We start from the raw sequence: 19,554 nt of genomic DNA, 5'->3' as shown, positions 1-19,554 counted from the left end.
GTTTTGTTTTGTTTTTTGTTTTTTTTGGTTTTCAGAATAACAGTAGTTATTGTGCTTATAAATAGTAGTTTACATTTATGTATCATCTTATTTGATTCCCACTGTGGCCCAAATAGCTCAAGTAATAGTTTTCTTATTGTACAAGTGAGGAAAGTGAGATTGTGACTTGCCAGAGCCCACGTGGCTAATAGTGAGAGAATCAGGTTGGGGACTCAGGATTCTGACCCTTGCTGCCTAGTACCCAGGGGCTGTGCTGTATAAATTGTGATGTGTTTATTATTCAATATATTTGGTACATATGTCTGAGAAACAGAAAACAAAAGTAATTGGTTTTCTTCTTAGTTGCATCTTATGCAAATAATACTGATGAGTTTTTAAAAATTAATTCTTTTGTCTGATTATCGTTTGACAGAGAGAAGCATTTCAATGGCAATGTGCTCAGATATAGACAAACTTTTGCTCTCTTTTATCTTCTACTATTGATTCCTTAAGTGGTCAAACCCTTTGAGATCTCAATCTTTTCTCATCAAACCTTCTATAGTTTCCCCTAAACATCTCTTCCTCTGCCATCCCCTTCCTTGAGGAAGAAAACAGTGCCAAAACAGCTATTCATTTATCTCTGAGGAAAAACCAGGTAATTAGTTCCCAGTGCTAGGTGAATAGACTCTTTTGAAGTAAAAAGTATCAGAAGCATAATTGGATCCCTTCTTTATTATCCCTGCCCTTAAAAAGCTTTCAATGTCTCACTTGTTTGCATATCTTCCTTAACATGAAGTACAATGGGTTGTACATAGCAGAGGCATACTCATGAGTAAATTATAACCCAGCTTTTTTAATACTCCAGAAATATACAGAATTCGTATAAAGAATTGGCAAATTCATAAGTAGATGTTAGCTTATTCCCCAACAGAATTTTTGAAAGAGGAAACAAAAATTATAGATAATAAATTGAAATTTTGTTTGACCTCAGATGAATAAATAAATATATCCTTGTCCAAAATAAAATATCCTTGAGGTATTATATACCAATCTTGAAGTGCACAGTGAGTTACAAATTAATCATAACCTTTGACTCGACAATCTTTTAACAATATCTCCTATGTGCCCAACAATTGATTCTCTGAACAAACCGTAATTTTTATCAATGTAACAGCATAGTGTTGTATTGTTAAAAATGACAAACATGAGGGAAAAAATGTGAAAAGACTTGCCTTAAGTGCCACAAAGTGAAGAGAGCAGAATTAAAAGATATAAACATGTTTATTATTATAAAAAAGATCAGGAGAGAAAGCAGTTTGTGGTGTTTGTTTTTTTGTTTTGTTTTCAATTGAAGTTTTGATTTTTCAGAACATTTTTTATGTATGTGATTTTATTTTTATATATAATTCAGACTAGTTACCTGACCTATTTGGATATTTCAGGATTTTAAATCTGTTTTTAATCTTCAATAATGGCTTTCTTCACTTTTTGTGTACATTGAAGGTCTTGTTGCCACAGAAATAATAAAAGTATTTTAAAAAGAATGCTTCTAGAAAATTATTTTCTTTTTATCCTAAAGCTCCTGGGCAGTAGACGTGTTAGAGTTTTGACAGTGCTACAACTTCTAAATGACTGAAATATTTTCCTTTCTATATATTCCCTTCTTTTCCTACTTTCCACAAAGGTGTTTGTCAGTAGCTCTTCTCTCCTTCCTTTCTTTCTCCTCCCATCTTATTTAAAATTTCTAGCCAGGCTCATATACACAAACTATCCAGTAGCCTAGTCCCGAACTTTGAGATAGAATCATGAACCCCTTTAATGCTATTCTTTCTTGGGAGCTCTGGCTTATCTGGAGAGAATAAGCACGATTTGGGGCCCTATTGGAGAGCATACAAGTTGGGAGGAGATAAGTTTTCCCCTCCCCCTCCCCCACATTCCCTTGAAGAGGCTAGAGAAACTGGCTGCCCAGAATTCTTCCTAACTTACATCTTTCATATAGAGGGGGCATAAGAAGACCATGAGCTTGGGATATAACATACTATTCCATCCATTTCATTTACTGGAGTGGGTAAAAAGTATTAGGGCCTACTCTTTCAACCCTTGTTGGCCTCTTTTTTGTCTCTTCAGTCAAAGAGAAGTTGCGTCTTGATCCTGACAGTGAAATTGCCACCACAGGTGTCCGAGTGTCTCTCATCTGCCCGGTAAGTTAGAACAAACCCTTGTGTGGCTCTTTGTTGCAAGATCCAGGTCTTCTAATCTAGATGCAGCAAGGAAAGGAGGACAGTCTCCTAGTCTTTTGGCCTTCTCTCAACTTGTAGCCTATCTCTTTTGGTAGGGGCAGGTCAATTCCTAGCAGCCATTTCTGGACTTCTTAGTGCTGCCCTCCTCATCCTAAGTCGTTTGACTAGCTCATTGGAATTGATCAAGTGTGAGACACTCTAGGAATAACAAAAGAGGACCTGGACCCTGCCCTCAAGGGCCTTATGGTATTGTTGGGAGTGGAGACCACATCTGAAACAACTAGAAATAATCTAAGATTATGTATAGTCAAGTTTAAGACTAGTTCAAAGAATTAAATGTAGTGTTCAGAGGATTGAAATAGTTGGGAAAGGAGTGGGACTAAAGTTCTCTCTGCCTCCCCTTGAACAGGGTGCTGGACCTCAGATTAGGTAGACTTGGGCTACAGTGCCAGAGCTCTTCTGTGGGCTACTGTCCCAGTTATCTCTCTCCTAACTGCTCCCTCATTTTGGTGGTTCCTATGTCTGGTATATAGCTAGTAAAGATGCGACTCTCCATGCCTTGCCGAGCTGAGACCTGTGCCCACCTGCAGTGCTTCGATGCTGTATTCTACCTCCAGATGAATGAGAAGAAACCTACCTGGATGTGTCCTGTATGTGACAAACCAGCCCCCTATGACCAGCTGATAATAGATGGGTGAGTCTGCTTGGTGGAGTGCTGATGGCATCATCCCTTTGGGATTTTCTGTATTCATACTACTACTTCTGGCACTGTTCCTTCCATTTTACATTTGAACTGTCCTTGTTGGTTCTAAATGTGAAAGGATGTGCCAGGACCAGTTATTTCTTCTTTCTTCCTACTTGTATCATGAACATCTTAATAGAGCTGACCTTACTCCAGCTTTATGAATGGTGCAGTAGGGAGTATATGATTCAGGAGTCTAAGGACATAGGTTTGAATCCTGGGTTGGGTAGTCAAAACTTTGTCTAACCTTAGGCAAGTTGTTTGCTTTCTTTGGGCACCAATTGCCTCATCTGTTAAATAAAAGCTAAGTTAGATGATTGCTCACTAAGATTTCTTCTAGCTCTAAATTCTGTAACCTTGGTGCTCAAAGGGGGTAACTTATGCTTTGGTGTAGAAATATAAGCTTGTTTCAATTTAGTTTCAGGAACATTTATTAAGCATCTACTATGCGCAAGATCCTAGGGATACCAAGACAAAGTGAAGTGGTTCCTGTCCTCAAAGAATTTACATTGTTCTTGTGGGGTACAACATGTTCTCAGATAAATGAACAGAGTGGGGGGGGAGGGCACTTTAGGAATACTCTTTTGGCCATTCTGTGAAGAATCATTTGGAAATGGAGAGACAAGAAGCAGATACATTGGAGAGGGTTTTGTATTCATTTAGGCCAGAGGTGAAGTCCTGAACTTGGGAGCTGTGTGGGAGTGGAAAGGAGGGTACAAATGTAAAAGATGAAGAGATAGAATCATAAAAACAGCAACTGATTAGGTTCATTTATGTGTTGGGGTGGGTTGAAAGAGAAAAACTTGAGTAAATAGAAGGATGATGGTGTCCTCAACAAAAATAAGGAAATTAGCAGGAGGAATGGCTTAGCAAGGAAATACTATTTCTCTTTTGGACATGTTAGAGGGCTCTACCTCTATTCACTGAGCCACCTAGCTGTCCCAAGTGAAGATACCTTTCAGGCTGAGGTAAACCTGGTCTTGATTTTAGGCAGTAGGGCAATAGTGGATGAAAGAACAGGCTCAAGAACACAAGTGGAGTTGGCTTTAGTTAGGAGACAGCCTAACTTCTCCATCTCTTTGGAGAAGCACTATAGGTAATACATGACATTATAGATATAAAACTATCCATAACTAAGGGCCATGTTTTGTATAGTCATAACTACGAATAGACAAAATTGGCAGCTGCATGGGGTTTAATGTCTCTTTTGGTGATAGGAAAACAAAATGAGGGGCATTTTTCATGTGGCTCTTTAAAAGCGTGTTTATTATCTGAAACTTTTATTTTTATGGTTTGACGTTTTGATGTTTTTTTAGTGAATTATGTTACAGTGAAAACTCAAGGCCTCTGAGTAGAAACAGTAATAGGCTGTATATTTATATCCTTTTAAGGTCTATAAGTTATAATAATTCTATGAGATAGCTAGGTCAGGGATTAGCATCCTCCTTTTCTAGATAGGTTAAAGGAAATGAAGTGATAGTCCTGTGGTCACATAATTAGTGATGTAATATACAGGTAGCATGACTTTTCCTTCCTTGTCCTAGGATACTTGGGTGCTTCCTTCTGCGTGTGATGTGGAATAAGTTCATAGGATCAGAAGTAGAGGGCATTCATGGTGAGAACCTAGCATGAACAAAGGCAGAGCAATAGGAAAACTATAGCTCTTGTGTGGTGAATGATGACCTTGTCTTTGACTCTAGGGGAAGAATATAAAAGTGGGGTTGGCTTGTTGAAAACTAGAGTAATCAAAGATGGTCCATGTAGGGGGGACATTGGGTGAAAAGGTTGACTATGTAAGGTAGGGACATCATAATAAAGGTCCTTAAAACGAAGTGATATCACATCTACATAGTAATTTAAGAGCTACAAAACTATTTTACACAGTAACTCTACCAGTATTTCCCTTATTTTACAGATGAGAAAACAGGTTCAGAGAGAATAAGCGAATTAAAGCATCATAAAATTTAAACTGAAAGCTCTTTAGAGATAGGGTTCAGCCTTTTCTTATTAGAAATGAGGAAGCTGAAGCCTAGAGAGGGGAAGTGACTTGATCAAATTAATTCAGGTAGCAAGAATAGAGGTGGAACTTGAAATCGAGTCTTCAGACTCTTTCTATTATTCTATGTGCCAGATTCACAGACTCGCTGTAGATAAGTGAAGAAAGTGAAGAAAGACAATTCCTCAGAGAATGTCCTTTCAGGTAGAAAAGAGCCAACTATGATAGGACGTGCCTGTGATCTCTATTACTGGCTGGTGGATTACTTGATCTCAGGAGTTTTGAGCTGCCTCAGGAAGGAAAAAACTGGAGCAGGTCAGAACCTCTGTGCCATTCAGTACATGGGATTAGACCCAGGAGTGGCTGCCATACTTCTGGCTAGAAGGTGACAGGGAGACCCATTCTCAAAAAAACAAAAATTGTGAACCATGATATATAAACTAAAGAGAATATGATAAAATCCTGTGTGGTAGATGTTAGGCTGAAAGTGATCCAGGGGTCCAAGGTGGGAGGGGGAGATAATCGCATGGGTGGAGTGGAGTTGTCAGGCTTCACAGAAGAGAGTTTTGAAGGAAAGGCAGGATTTCAGTGGAGGTTGGGGAATGAAATGCCACATCCGAGAGCATTGAGAATAGGAATGAAACCAACCCATGTAAAGAGCGATGCTTGGGTATGGCTATTCCTTGCCAGCAGGCTAAGAGAGACAGTTCTTAGAATCAAGTTGCTGATGACTGATCTTCTAGGCCCCCTTGTTCTTCATGGGCCAGCTAGTGCATTATCTTGACTGTTGGCTGTTTAACAAACATCCCCAAAGCTAGAGTTTAGACTGAAGTCAGAGGACCAGGGCTCTGATCTGGAGTTCCCTCTGCATGACCCGGAGGCATGTATGGCAATGGAGTCTTGATTCAACATTCATTCTCCACAGAATGAAATTTTCACAGATTCGCTTTCTAGACTAATGAACATCAATTAAGATAGATGTAAGATCTTACATGTTAGCTCAGAAAACCAGCTCAAGACAACTAAATGTCAGTACTTGTGAGAAGGAGCTCAGGATTGTGGTAGGATTCAAACTCAGTGTGATGTGGCAGCCAAAAAGCTCATGCAATTTAGGCCATATTAATAGAAGTTCAGGGTCAAGAAAAGGAGAGGTAATCAAAGAGCATTGTTCATTTCTAGGAGCTACATATATTTCTTTATGTTATTATTTTTAATAAAAACCCTTACCTTTCATCTTAAAATCAATACTATATATAAGGTAAGAGCTAGGCAATAGGGGTAAAGTGACTTGCCCAGGGTCACACAGCTAGGAAGTATCTAGATTTGAACCCAAGACCTCCAGTCTCCAGGCCTATTCATTAAGGACCTGCTTAGATTAGAGATAAAGACATGGGTAGGCATAGTAGTTTTTTTAAGTATTTGAGGGGCTTTTAGATATGAAGAAAGAATAGACTTAATCTGGCCTAGTCTCATGAGTAGGAAATGGAAGTAGTGGATGGAGGTTGCAGAGATAATTTGTTGTCATGAAGTTTTTACCTCATTCATAAGTAAAATCAGAGCTGTTGAAAAGTAGAATCAGCCAATCAGTCAACAATTATGTATTAAGCCCCTGCTGTGTGCTAGACCCTACATGGAAATACAAATACAAAAAATGAAATATTCCCTGCTTGTGAGGGTCCAGATTGGGGGTGGGGGTGGGGCAGTGGCAGCAACTACATATAGCACAAATAAAAAGTTAACAGATATCTAAAGTAGTTATATACAAGGTAGTTTGGGAGGGAGGGCAGTAGCAGTTGGAATCAGAAAAAGCTTCATGCTTTAGAAGAAGCTTGAGCTTCATTTTAATGGAAAAAGACTTGAGTCAGTGACTTCCCAAAGAGAGGAAGGCTTCCAGGGGAAATTAGATGATGTCGGTCAGGGATATTATTGTGGAAGGCCTACCCTGACTACTCATCATGGTGTGTAAGCTTTGGCAGATTCTCTCATGCTGGAAATGCCACAGATTTGTCATTCTAATGACCCACTGTTGAGCTAGCCTAGCTAAGAACAAAAAGTTCATCACCCATAAACTGGCCCTCAAATGATAAATTTTTTGGACCTGTCAGTATACAAAACAAAAATATGAAATGGCCTTTCTGCATTATGACAATGATGGGAAAGTAGAAAAATGAACAGAGGTTGCAAAAAATTTAAACTTGCAAGCTATAATTCGAATGAATTTAAATATTGTGTCTTAAATGCAATGCCTTTATCCAGTTACCAGTTAGTCAATATACCATCAGATGAAACAAATGAAATCAATATTAAAGGTCTTGCTACTAATAAAACACAAGGTGGTAGATAGGGAGATTTGCTAAACAGAAGTACTACTTATGGATAATGTTCCTTAGAAAAACCAATAAAGGATTTTGGAAAGTTGGTTTTATCTTCTGTCCAAGTGCAGCAAGAGACAGCATTTCATGGGACACTTAGCTCACTTGGCAATGTTGGTGATAAAGAAAAGCAGAAAGAAAGCCTGTAGATAAAGAGTTTGTGTATCAGCATCTATTGAGGAAGCTGGGGAGGTTGAGAAAATGTTCAGAGAATGCCACAAAACCCTCCTGCCCTTCCCCCAAATCAGCATATACTTAAATGTTCAATGCAAAGGTTGGCATAGGGGAAGATGATGAAAAATAGGTTGTAAGATATGACTCAGCAAAGAATTGAGAAAAAGTAAGTACTCTTCAACTGGAAAATAGTTAAGCAAATTTTGGTACATAAAAGTAATGGATTTTACTGCACACTAAGAAGTAATGAATATGAAGAATTTAAGAGGAACGTGGAAAGAAACTGATCCAAAGTTAAAATAAGCAGAACTGGGAAAACTGTACACAGTGACTATAAAAAGGTAAATATAAAGAACAAAAAACCAAAATTCATCATTATGTAATTTTAACCAAGTTTTGACCCAGAGAAGAATTGACAAAATGCAATTCTCATCCTTTGTTGCTGTGTCGTGAGACAGTAGATGTGAAATATTGCAGATATTGTCAGGCATGGTCATTGTGTTGGTTTTACTGAACTTCTTTTTTCTGGTTTTTTAAGTCATTGTCACAAAGGAGGACAAGATAGTAGGGAGAGGAATATATTAAGAAATGAATGTGATGTAAAAACAAAAGACATCAATTGAAGAACTCATTACTCAAGATTTTAAAAATGTAAGAAGCCAAAGATTTGTAAATATTTCTAACCTGTATGTTGTGAATATAGACTATAAAATTTATATAATTCAAGAACAGTTAGAAAGTACTGGACTTGGTAAGCACCTAGCCTTATTGACAAAAATGAAATTTTAACAGGAAAAGACTGGTTACTGATGTAGAAATAAATCTCTTCCAAAATAGGTATCTCTGTGCAGAGTCTGTTGTTAAAACAGAGATGAACACCAGATTGTAAGGAATAAAGATAAGAAAATGTGGCATACAAATAAAAACTTCATCTTGTTCAAACCAGAAAATGAGAAATGGTTAAATAATTACATGTCATTGTAGAATTCTCATCAGTTTCTTTTGTTAGTATAACTGCCATAAAGTACCTTCCACAACATAGAGGCTAAAAGCACCCAGAAACCACTTCAGGCAGACCCAAGAAACATGGTGGTCACAGGCAGTGCACATTTAGAATATAAACTCATTTGCAAAGTCTTAAAGAGGGACATAGTAGAGGATTTTTAAGTAATATAATCTCATAAAAACAGGAAGAAGTTTATAGAAAGCTATCCAAGGAGCACTTAACGTTGACACTGGAGAACAACAAATGAAAAATGAAAATTATTCGTCAATATTTCTAATCATTTTATTCATCAGCAACATTGGAAATTTAACATTTATAGTCTTGATATCCCAAACTCAGTTGGTGCCGCTTGAGGAAGTAGAAATGGCCCCACGAGAACAAAATTGAGAAAGAGTAGCTAGCTAGGTCAAACCTAGGACGTGCATTCTACATTCTGGAGAGAAGATAATTGGAGGACATTGAAAAGGCTGATTTTTGCAAATACCTGAGGGAACAATATTAAAGGGGGAAACTAGGCAGCTCAGTGGCTAGAGAGCCAAGCCTGGAGACAGGAGGTCCTGGGTTCAGATTTGGCCTCAGGCACCTCCTAATTGTGTAATCGTGGACAAGTCTCTTAACCCCAAATGCCTAGCCCAGGTTTGGTGAAGGTTTTCAAGTTCCTTTGCCCAGACTACAATTTCAAGCTGCCTGTGAGCCCCTACCCCAAAGAGGGGAGGAAGGATGTACTCGTTTTGGGCAGCTAGACAGGGGCATGCAAAAAATGTCCTCCAGCGCTGGGAAGAGGGGGAACTTAGCTGCTCCCTGGGTGCCAGCTCTGTATAGTACCAATACTTCACCAACACTGGCCTAGTCTCTCTCTCTTTTTTTTTTTAAACTCTTACCTTCTGTCTTACTGTGTATTGGTCCCAAGACAGAAGAGCAGTAAGGGCTAGCCAGTAATGGGCAAATTACAGCTCTCTGGCCAGATACGGCCCCTGAAATGTTCTATCTGGTTGCGCAACATTATTCCTAATCTGACGAATACAACGAGTAGGATACAATACAATGAAACTTCGAAAGAGTTGCCTTAGAAACAGACTGACAGATGACCATTTCCTTTCCTTTGGTCCCCTCTTTAAAAAGTTTGCCCATCACTGGTCTAGGCAATAGAGGTTAAGTGCCTTATTTAAGGTCACACAGCTAGGAAGTGTCTGAGCCCAAATTTGAACCCAGGACCTCTTATCTCTAGGCCTGCCTCTCAATCCACTGAGCCACCATCTTACTACTCTTAAGCCTTAGAACTGATATTTAGTATTGATTCTAACACAAAAAGTAAGGATTTTGTTGTTCTTAAGAAAGAAAGAAAAATAGCGAAGAATATTTTAACTTTAGGATATTATTGGCAAAAATAGGTATTGATAGGACAAAAGTAACTATCAATCCATATGACTGCTTTTTTTTTTCTGATGAAGAGGAAGAAATGCACAGATTTATAATATTATTGGAATAGAGAGTTCCTAACTCTTCCAGTGCCTCAGCACCTGCTCTGTAATTTACATTTTTAGAGAATTGCCTACAGTGAGTTAAAGCAATTTGCCTAGTCACAGAGACAATATGTATCAGAGGGGAAACAGGTCTTCTTGACTCTGAGGCTGACTCTCTGTCCATCATACTTTTAACTGTTTCTCATCAACTTAACTCCACAAAAATCTTTGATAATAATCAGCATACACATTAAGTGAACAAGCGGGCTTACAGAAATTATATTCAATAATAGATTATGTCTTTAGTCACCAAACACTTGATTAAAAAGTGAAGAGAATACAAGATGTTATTGTTTATTTTGTAAAAGCTTTTGAATCTGAGCAAAATTGTCAATGGGAATTTTAATCAATAGCAAGGGAGGCAAAGAACAGGAAGAAATATTTGCCATTATAATATAGAAGCTCTCTTCTAGGTTAGAGCTATAGATTGGATCCTTGTAGATTCTCCAAACCTTCCTATCCATAAACATTGTCTGTCTTGTCCTAGAATGCTCCAGAAGCCTCCTAAATGAAATTGATAATTACTCAAGTTCAGCCTGATAAACCATATGAGGAAAAACCAAGTGGAAGAAGAATGCCTTTGGTTCAGATCTTTGAACCATCCATCATTACATAAATGTTAGGCAGAATCTATACATAAACATTGAACTGGACCAAAATTTGAATGAGAAGCAAGCATATTGAATCACATATCTTTAACACCATTACCCCTCCCATAATGCTATGTGTTTTTTGTGTTGTTTTTTTAACCCTTACCTTCCATTTTAGAATCAACACAGTGTATTAGTTCCAGGGCAGAAGAGGGATAAGGGCTAGGCAATGGGAGTTAAGTGACTTGCCCAGGATCACACAGGTAGGAAGTGTCTAAAGTCAGATTTAAAACCAGGATCTCCTGTCTCTAGGCCCGACTTTCAGTCCATTAAGCCCCCTAGCTGCCCTTCCTATATACTTTTAAATCATAGAGTACCTCAGTTTCTGCAGATTTCAGAATTGCTGGTCATCTTTGTCATCCTAGTTGTCCTCTGAATGGTTTTCAACTTTAAGTCTTTTCTAGAACATTCCCAGAATTCAAAATGTTCCCAGATGTATTAATATTAGCTAGAGCCAACGTGACATATAGGATTAAAAAAGGATTCTTTTTCTTTTACTTTTACTTTTACTTTACTCATTGCAAGACTAACCAGGTAGCCCACAGAGAGAACTGTCTCCTGCAGTATACTTGTTGGGTAGAGTTCTTATGGAGGACTTAATGAGAGGAGAGGGACAAGAGTTGTTTAGAATGAGGGATAGATGAATTACAGTCTTTGCCATGGGATGGGAGTACTTAAATCACTGAGATCACAAATCTGTTGTGATGTGTTGACAATATGCTTCAGATACTTAAGTTTAAAATGTTTCCGTAGGTAATGCTGAAAGGCTGCCTCAGCTAGCAAATGTTGGCCCAAAACAAAGAGACTTGACAGTCAAGGGCTACACAAGATGATACACTTGAGTTTGTTTAGATAAATGACCCAATCAGTTGACAAATCATTGTCAACTTGGATTTACAAAGATGGAAATGAAATAGTCTGCCCTGAAACAGCTCACACCTCTATTAAGGAGACAAGGCTATACAAAACAAAAGGTAGTTCTTTGGATCTGGGAGGAGAAGCACCAGCACCAGAGGTTTTTAGGAAAAGCCCCAAGTGACACCTAAGCAATTCCAAGATGTAGAAGTGTGGAGGGAGTCTTTCTTGTCTTAATGCTGAACAGATTAATTCAGGCTAGATAGGTCATCTATGAAGGTCTTTCCTATTTTGAAATTCTGATTTATGAAATCACTTCCTATATCTGGGCCTATTTTCTCATTAAAATGATATGGTTGGGGGGCAGCTGGGTAGCTCAGTGGAGTGAGAGTCGGGCCTAGAGACAGGAGGTCTTAGGTTCAAACCCGGCCTCAGCCACTTCCCAGCTGTGTGACCCTGGGCAAGTCACTTGACCCCCATTGCCCACCCTTACTACTCTTCCACCTATGAGACAACACACTGAAGTACAAGGGTTTAAAAAAAAAAAATGCTATGGTTGCACATAATGATCTCTTAAGGTCCCTTTCAGTTCTAAAATAATAGGAGTTTGTGGCTCATGTTATCACCTGGTACTTCAAAGAGTTCAGTGATTTGTACATATCACCTCATCCAGAGCCATCCATAGGAAGCAGATTAGGAAAGGATCATTTTCAAAGCTGCCCAACAAGAAAAGGGAGGAGCAAAGTTTAGAATCCAGGTCTCCTGACTCCCAGTCTCATGGACTAGCCACAGGACTTAATTGCTTCATGCTGAAGCAGATATTCTCAAGTAATGACCTTTTCTAGCAATCAGAGCTTTCAAATAAGTATCTTCATGAGTTAGTGAGCTCCCTGTCACTGAAACTGTTTAGGCAGAAGCTGGCTGATCACTTGTCAAGGCCAAAGAAAGAATTCCAATACAAGTCAGAAATTGGCCTGAGTACTTCCTAGTTGTAAAAGGACCAAGACCCAAGCCATTTGAGGTTTGGTTGGGGAATTGGAACTGTTTAGCCTGGAGAGGTGAGAAGACCTTGGAGAGAGTTGAGTTTTTCATATATCTGAAAAAATATGAGGTATAGAAGAAATTAGACTTGATTTTGCTTGGCTCAGAGGGCAGAACTAGGGGATGGTGAGTAGAAGCATAACCAGCCTCTGTGTGAAACTGGGAAGAAGTCAAGGAGGAGGCTTCTGAGCTTTGGGGGCTAGCACTACCGGGCACGTGACATGCCCTGAATGCCAGCACTGTGAAAGATGCCTGGGTACCAGCCCTGGGGCAAAGAATCTGTGATGCCTAGCAGTGTCACTGCCTGAGAAGAATGCGTTTTGTACACATAGACTCCTAGGGGCTGAGAAGAGGGCTGGGGACAGCCCAGCAGAGATAAGGAGATGATGGTGACAGATTTTATTCCTATTATCCTTTAATGTTTACAAAGTGATTTTCCTTACAACAGCCTTATGGAGTAGTAGGTGTGGGGTAAGAAGGATGTAATCAAAATTGAGATAGTAACTTAATACAGTCTTGTTCAGTAATATTAAGACAAAAGGAAAAGTCCCTTTTGAAATCCTTTTGAAATTTTTATAACTACTCACTTGCTTCAAGATGTTTGAATATTCTCCCCTATCCTCAAAGACTTTGCAAACACAGGTGTGGGAGAAATATTTGTTGAATCATTCGAAGTCTCCGGACTTTATTGCTGTAGGGCTACTAAAGTGCAAAAAATGAAATTGCTCCTGCCCTCAAGGAGCTTATATTTCTAATAATGATGTTAATTCGGGTCACAAATAATAATAGACAAGGGAGTTGGGGAGGGCAGCATAGCTTGATCAAAGTACTAGGGGAGGGGGGAGCAAGAGCACTAACTTTGAGCCATGTCACCAGAGAAACCCTCCTGGTAGGGGTAGGAGAGATGTTGGGGGAAGGGAGTATTCCATAAGCATAGGGAAGAGGAGGGGGCTTCTCAAATTGATTTGCAGAAGAACAGGAGATGACAGCAATTTAACAGTCTTGTTTAACTAGAATGTTCAGGATCTGAAGAAATAAAGTGAAGTAAGACTAGAAAATTTAATCTAAAAGGTGATAGAAGGCCTTGTATCCAGACTAAGGACTTTGTATTTTATCCTCTAGGTAGGGGGAAGCCACTAAACTTTTGAGCAGGGAAAATGAAGTGGATTGTATATTTGGAAGAGCATTTTGGCAGGTTGTGGAGAACAGGTTGAAAAGGGGAGCTACTGGAGACAAAGAAACCAATACTTTAGAGGCACGTTAGCCCAGGCAAGAGCTGATAAGAGCCTGAACCCAAATGGTGGCAGAAAGGAGTGATACAAGAGATGTTGCCAAGGTAGAATCAACAAGAGAATTGTACCTTGACCATTCCTCTCTTGGCATGGCCAACATATGGTAAGCTTGCTTAGCTGTTCCTGTAGTAACCTGATCTTTGGAAGGTAGAACCGCCCTCCAGGGAGGTAGAATCTCTCAAAATAGAGTCTGGCTCAGGTTGGTACTTACTAAAACTTATTGCTAATAACATGTAAAAACTGAATTAATGAGCATAGAAGAGCAATGGAGCTTTTGGTTAATAGTGAGGCAGTTGTGCTAGTGAAAGAAAAAAAATCATGTCTAGTTCTTGTATAACTTTGTACAAATCATTTATCATTTGTAGGGCCTCAGTTTATCCATATGTAAACTGTGAATAATATTACCTAGGTCCCACAGGCTATTGCTGTTGGCTAAAAGCCAATGCTAGACTTAACAAGAACAAGAAGTAGCATTTATTATGCACAAGGCACATAATAACCTAGTGTATTAGGTACAGAAGATACAAAGATGAAATTGAAAACAGTTTCTGCCCTAAAGACACACAAATGCTACTGGAGGGTTACAAGATGATTTGAGGAGGGACAGAGTGTTAACTAGAAGGGTCAGGAGGGGCTTCCTTAGGAGAATGGCCTGATTTGAGCCCCTAAATGAAGCTAACAGTTAATAAAAGGCAGAAGAGGTGAGGAACATTTAGAACAGCCTCCCAAAAAACCATTTAACTTGTGGTCTTTGGAGTATGTTACAGTATTAAGAGTTTCTGAACATGAAAATGTGATGCTTTCAAGGTAATTTCCTAAAAGTAATCTCCATGTTGATTTAATTGTAATATCTAAAATAACTTGATGCATAGGCAGGGCCAAAAATGAGAACTAAACAGATTCTTGGAGTCACATTTCATGTCTGTTTCAGGAACTAACTTCTCCATCATTTATTTTGAAAGAATAGATTTTTCTACGGTGCTTTTGCTCAGAACAATTTTATGACATAATACAAGTATTTATGCTCATTTTATGGGTTGAGGAAGTTGGAGCATAAATTAGGAAATAATTATACAAGGTCACAATTATTAACTATAAGAGCTGACATTTGATGACACCAACACACACCCCCCTCTTTCTTCCTGCACCCCTCCCCCCAATACCTTTTGATTTTAAGGCTAGTGCTTTCTTTTGTGCTGATCTTTTCCAAGTTAAATTTTTCCTCCAGAGAATTTCTGTAAAAACAACTCAGGGAGATATTATCTATTGTTTTAGTCCTTAATAACATTTCTAAGGCTTAAACTAGGATTTCACAAAATAATAAGGTGAGTTATGCATAAAGGAATAGGACTTTTGCATAAAGGGAAGGCCTGAAGGCTAAAACAAAACACCTGAAGGGGCAGGGGCATGAAGAAGGGCTGGAGTTTAAGATGTCTACATGACATCCATTTTGAGATATTGGCCAGGAAATTAGAGATGTGATTTGTAGCCAAATATGTGATAGGTAGAGGTTAGGACTAGATAAGTAGATTTGAGAATCATCAGTATTGAGATAATTGAATCTATAGGAGCTGATGATATCACAAAATGAAATAGTATAGTGATAAAAGAGAGGGAACAGTTAGATAGGTAGAAGGAGATCCAAGTGGGTAGTGTCTAGCAGAGAAAATCAAGAAGAGGATGATGGTTAACAATGTCAAAGGCTGTAGAGAGATAAAAAAGTATGAGGATTAAGGAAAGACCATTAGATTGGGCAATTAAGAGATTCTTAGTAACTTTAGAATGTCTGATAAAAATCTGGTCAGATTTGCTACTCTTTTTGAATCATTTCTTCATATTATTTAAGTGTTATTTTCAGAATGTCAAAAAAAAAACAAGGGGAAAAAATGAAGGAAGGGCTAGGTCATAAGAGAAGAGAGATTTAGTACAAAGGATGATATGTACCTGGGCCTCAGCGGAGCTTCACAGCCTTGGCAGGAAGAAGGAAGGGGGATGGGGGATTATGATGGCCATTTGGAGAAGCTGCCCTTAGACTTGGCACACCCATTTCCTCCACTCACTGTCATTCCTGATCAGTGTATGCAATATCAGGCTCCAGGCAGCTCTGAGGTGATGGAGAGCTGCTTTACTGGTTGGTTTCTCATCTCAGTCACAGGCGCAGAGATGCTAGGGATTGGCTTAGAAGGCCTGGCTAAAGCAGGAAGGGTGGAGAGAAAGCCCCAGTCTTGGGGGGGGGGGCAGCCTGCTTGTAAGTAAGCCCCTTACTTACATATGTACATAAACATACCAGCTAGGTAGCACAGTTGAAAGAGCACTGGACCCAGGAATGCAGGAAAACCTGTGTTCAAATCCAGCCTCAGACTGGATTTCATAGCTGTGTGATCCTGGGCAAGCCACTTAACATCTGTTTAGCCTTAGTTTTCTCGTCTGGGAAATGAAAGTAGTAATAGCACCTACTTCCCTGAGTAGTTGTGAGGATAAAATGAGATCATTGTAAAGCACTATGTAAATTCTAGCTATTGTTACCTTCCAGGATTAAAAATAATTTTATTATGATGTTTAAAAGACATTTTATTTTATCAATTACACGTGATAAGAATTTTCCACATAAGTTTTCTGACATAAGAAGAACCAGATTTCTCCCTCTCTTCCCGGAGATGGTAAGCTATTTGATCTGGGTTATACATGTATTAATTAGATGGTGTTTTGTATGGTGCTCCTTGGAAATTCAAACCAATGACTTCATTGATGTAGGGGAACTCCTGGTGAGGAAACTCCTTCTGCCAATCACAGGATCAGCTACTGCTTTGCAAGTTAGAGCACTAATCTATTGCTCAGGGCACTGGGACTTGCACAGGATCCCTTTATAATTTATAAAATCCCTTCGTAATTTATAAAACACTTCATATTTTTTCATCTAAGCTTCCAACAATCCTAGGAGATAGGTAGCAAAGATGAGATCACCATTTTACTAGATGAGGAAGTTGAGCATCAGAGAGGGGAAGTGACTTTCCTACGGTCACACAGATTTGTAAGTGCCAGAGTCCGAGTTTGACCACTGACGGCCTATTTCTAAATCTAGGACTTTTTTTGCTATGTGACAAAATTTGAAATATGGATATGAAAATGCCTTTCCAAAGGGTCAGTGCCTAGACAAATCATATCCAGAAACTCCAATACTTAAGATCCCATGTTTAGACTTGTACCATATGCTAGCCTTTGTCTTGAGTCTCACTCCTCTCCTTTTCTGGTCTCCAGCCTCCTGTCAAAGATCCTAAGTGAGTGCGAGGATGCAGATGAGATCGAGTATCTGGTGGATGGTTCCTGGTGTCCTATCCGAGCCGAGAAGGAGAGGAGCTGCAGCCCCCAGTGCCCAATCCTGGTCCTTGGTGGGTAAAGTGGGCAGCAGGGTCTGGGAGGAAAACCCCAAGTTGGATGCGGGGGAGAATATAGAAGGTTACTGTGAGTCACTTGACAGGAAAGAAATGTACCAGTCACCTGGCCCTTTCATTTCCTAGATGTGAAAGCTTTTGGCTCTCTATTCTAGGAAAGACTCTAGCATTGGGTTGTTTAAGAGAAACAGTTTGTCCATTCACATAGTACATTTCTAGAGCACCCCTCTGTATCCATCTCCTGAAAGAAAGGATATATATATAAACTCTCACTCCCCAGAGAGCAACTAGCAGTCATGCCTCCTCCCCAGGAGCCTCCCTTCCCCTCTCAGAAACTGCCTACACAGTGGCCAACACAGAGGCCCAAAGCTGTGGAGGGATGGCCAAAATAATCTTCTTTCTCTAGCACTAGATAGCAAACTTTAGGGCTTCCTCAGTTTAGTTTTCTCGAGGGAATATTTGGGATGGGATAGTTTACTGGTGGGTGAAGAAAAAAAGGAGGTGGAGAGAATTTTACCATAATTCTGTCAGATTTTTGCTGCATATTTGGGAAGGTGTGATTTGTTTTGCCATCTATTCCCGTCTATATGTTTACTAAATCCTCAGTAACTGGAATGATCCCTCCAGAAAGGGCAGGTTTTCATTAATGGGGAAATAATTAGAAAACTTTTGTTTCAACCCTTTATGTGAAAACTACCTAAAACTCTACAGAGAAGGATGGTCTTTCTTTTTTTTTTTTCTCCAAAAATTTTTTTACAGACAAAAATCTCATTGAGTTGAAGATTCTGCTTAATTGAGATTTTACAAGTAATCATGAGCTGAGTCTTAATGGAGGTTTGAAGGCATTTATTTGAAGGTTAGCTGGTAGGGGGAAGCAAAAGAAAAAAAAAAAGTGGAGCAACTCAAAGCCTTTGGGCCTTCCTTGACATTTAAAACACTCTGGCCCTTTCTTTTCAGGATCCTCTGATGTGAATGGGCTGTTACCCACCCCCAATGGGAACAGTGAAAATGGAAAGCCAAGTGCTGATGTGGTGGACCTCACACTGGACAGCTCATCTTCAGAAGAGGAGGAGGAAGAGGAGGAGGAAGAGGAAGAAGATGACGACGAGGAAGATGGCCCCCAACCGAAACGCCGCTGCACGTATGAAAAAGGTCTAGTCTCCGCCTGCTGACTGGGGCCTGGAGCGAGCATTGTCCTCTGGGGACAGACTTGAATACTCTGGTGCTTACAAAACTGGGAGGGAGGCAGGTTGGTTGGGGGTGAGGGGTGTGGAGGGAGGAGGGATTTTTTTCCCCACCCCCTTACCTCATTCTTCCTCTTCAGTTTCTCTGGACTTGACTATACAAAGCTAACAATTAAAAAACGAGTAAACAAAATACACACCACACACACACACAAAGCAACAAAATTGAGCTGCTTCCCAGGTGGAAAAAAAAAAGACACATTTGAGCCTGGAGGAAGGAGTGGGGCACCCAGGCTGGCTTATTGGGTCCCGTTGAGTCCACCTTGCTGTCAGCATGGGAGGCAGTCGCCCAGGAAGAGACTCCCAGCCCTGGCCAGCCTTCCCTCCCTGCCTCCACCCCCTCCCCATCCCCATCCCAACTGAACATGTCTCCATTCCAGGCCATCTCCAAAGTTCCATGCATCTCTCTCTTGTTGAATAACCATTCCTGACTGTCTACACGCCTTGCTGGGTCTTTGGACGACGGGGGAGGGACGGGGGCGGGACGGGACTATGGCGGCTGGTGGAACCTAGCAAGGTTTGGGGAGGGGCACTTTGTGGGGAATGTGGGGAGGGTTGGGGGGGGATGGAATGGGGATGGGGGCAGGGAAGGTAATAGAATTCCTGAGACAAGCTGTTCCTACTTGGGGACACCCACGGCTCTGCACCTCACGGAAACAAACACCCATCTTTGAAACCTTTAAATCAAATCTGAAGATGATGTAGAATTTCTTCGTAGTGAATCATTTTAGTTGAAAGAAGCCATGGTGAGGGGTCGGGGAGGGCGGTCGTGAAGGGTGGGGGAGGGGGAAGGGTTTAAGCCACAGAGCTGTTGTATTTCTGAAAGTGCAATAACTTGGCATTTTGAAGACAGAAGCACGTAGACAAGTTTCCCTTTGGAAGGAAGCTTCCATAGTCAGTGGGAGGCTCCAAGATGGCCCCTACCTCTTTGGACCAACCCACCGGGATGGAGGAGAGCAGAGGGGAGGGGTCGGGGGGGAAATGAGGCCCTTCAAGAATGCCAGGTATGGAAATTCTCAGTTTCTAGCCAGCTACCTCGGTAACTCCA

General features: G+C 40.1%; 1 protein-coding gene across 1 annotated transcript in view; it reads left to right on the top strand.

The window, feature by feature from the left end:
• PIAS4 (protein inhibitor of activated STAT 4) overlaps positions 1–19,011 on the top strand; it is a 47,365-nt gene extending 28,354 nt beyond the window's left edge. The window contains exons 7-10 of the mRNA XM_044671188.1: positions 2,107–2,180; positions 2,753–2,913; positions 17,129–17,259; positions 18,220–19,011. Of these exons, the coding sequence (XP_044527123.1) occupies positions 2,107–2,180; positions 2,753–2,913; positions 17,129–17,259; positions 18,220–18,434 (581 nt within the window). The 3' untranslated portion in view covers positions 18,435–19,011. The remainder of the gene's footprint in view (positions 1–2,106; positions 2,181–2,752; positions 2,914–17,128; positions 17,260–18,219) is intronic.
• The last annotated feature ends 543 nt before the right edge of the window (positions 19,012–19,554 follow it).

This window comes from Gracilinanus agilis, chromosome 1 (assembly GCF_016433145.1).
Source record: "Gracilinanus agilis isolate LMUSP501 chromosome 1, AgileGrace, whole genome shotgun sequence".
NCBI classification, from domain to species: domain Eukaryota; kingdom Metazoa; phylum Chordata; class Mammalia; order Didelphimorphia; family Didelphidae; genus Gracilinanus; species Gracilinanus agilis.
The sequence above is the reverse complement of the archived record's forward strand: the minus strand, read 5'-3'. Positions and strand labels throughout refer to the sequence as shown.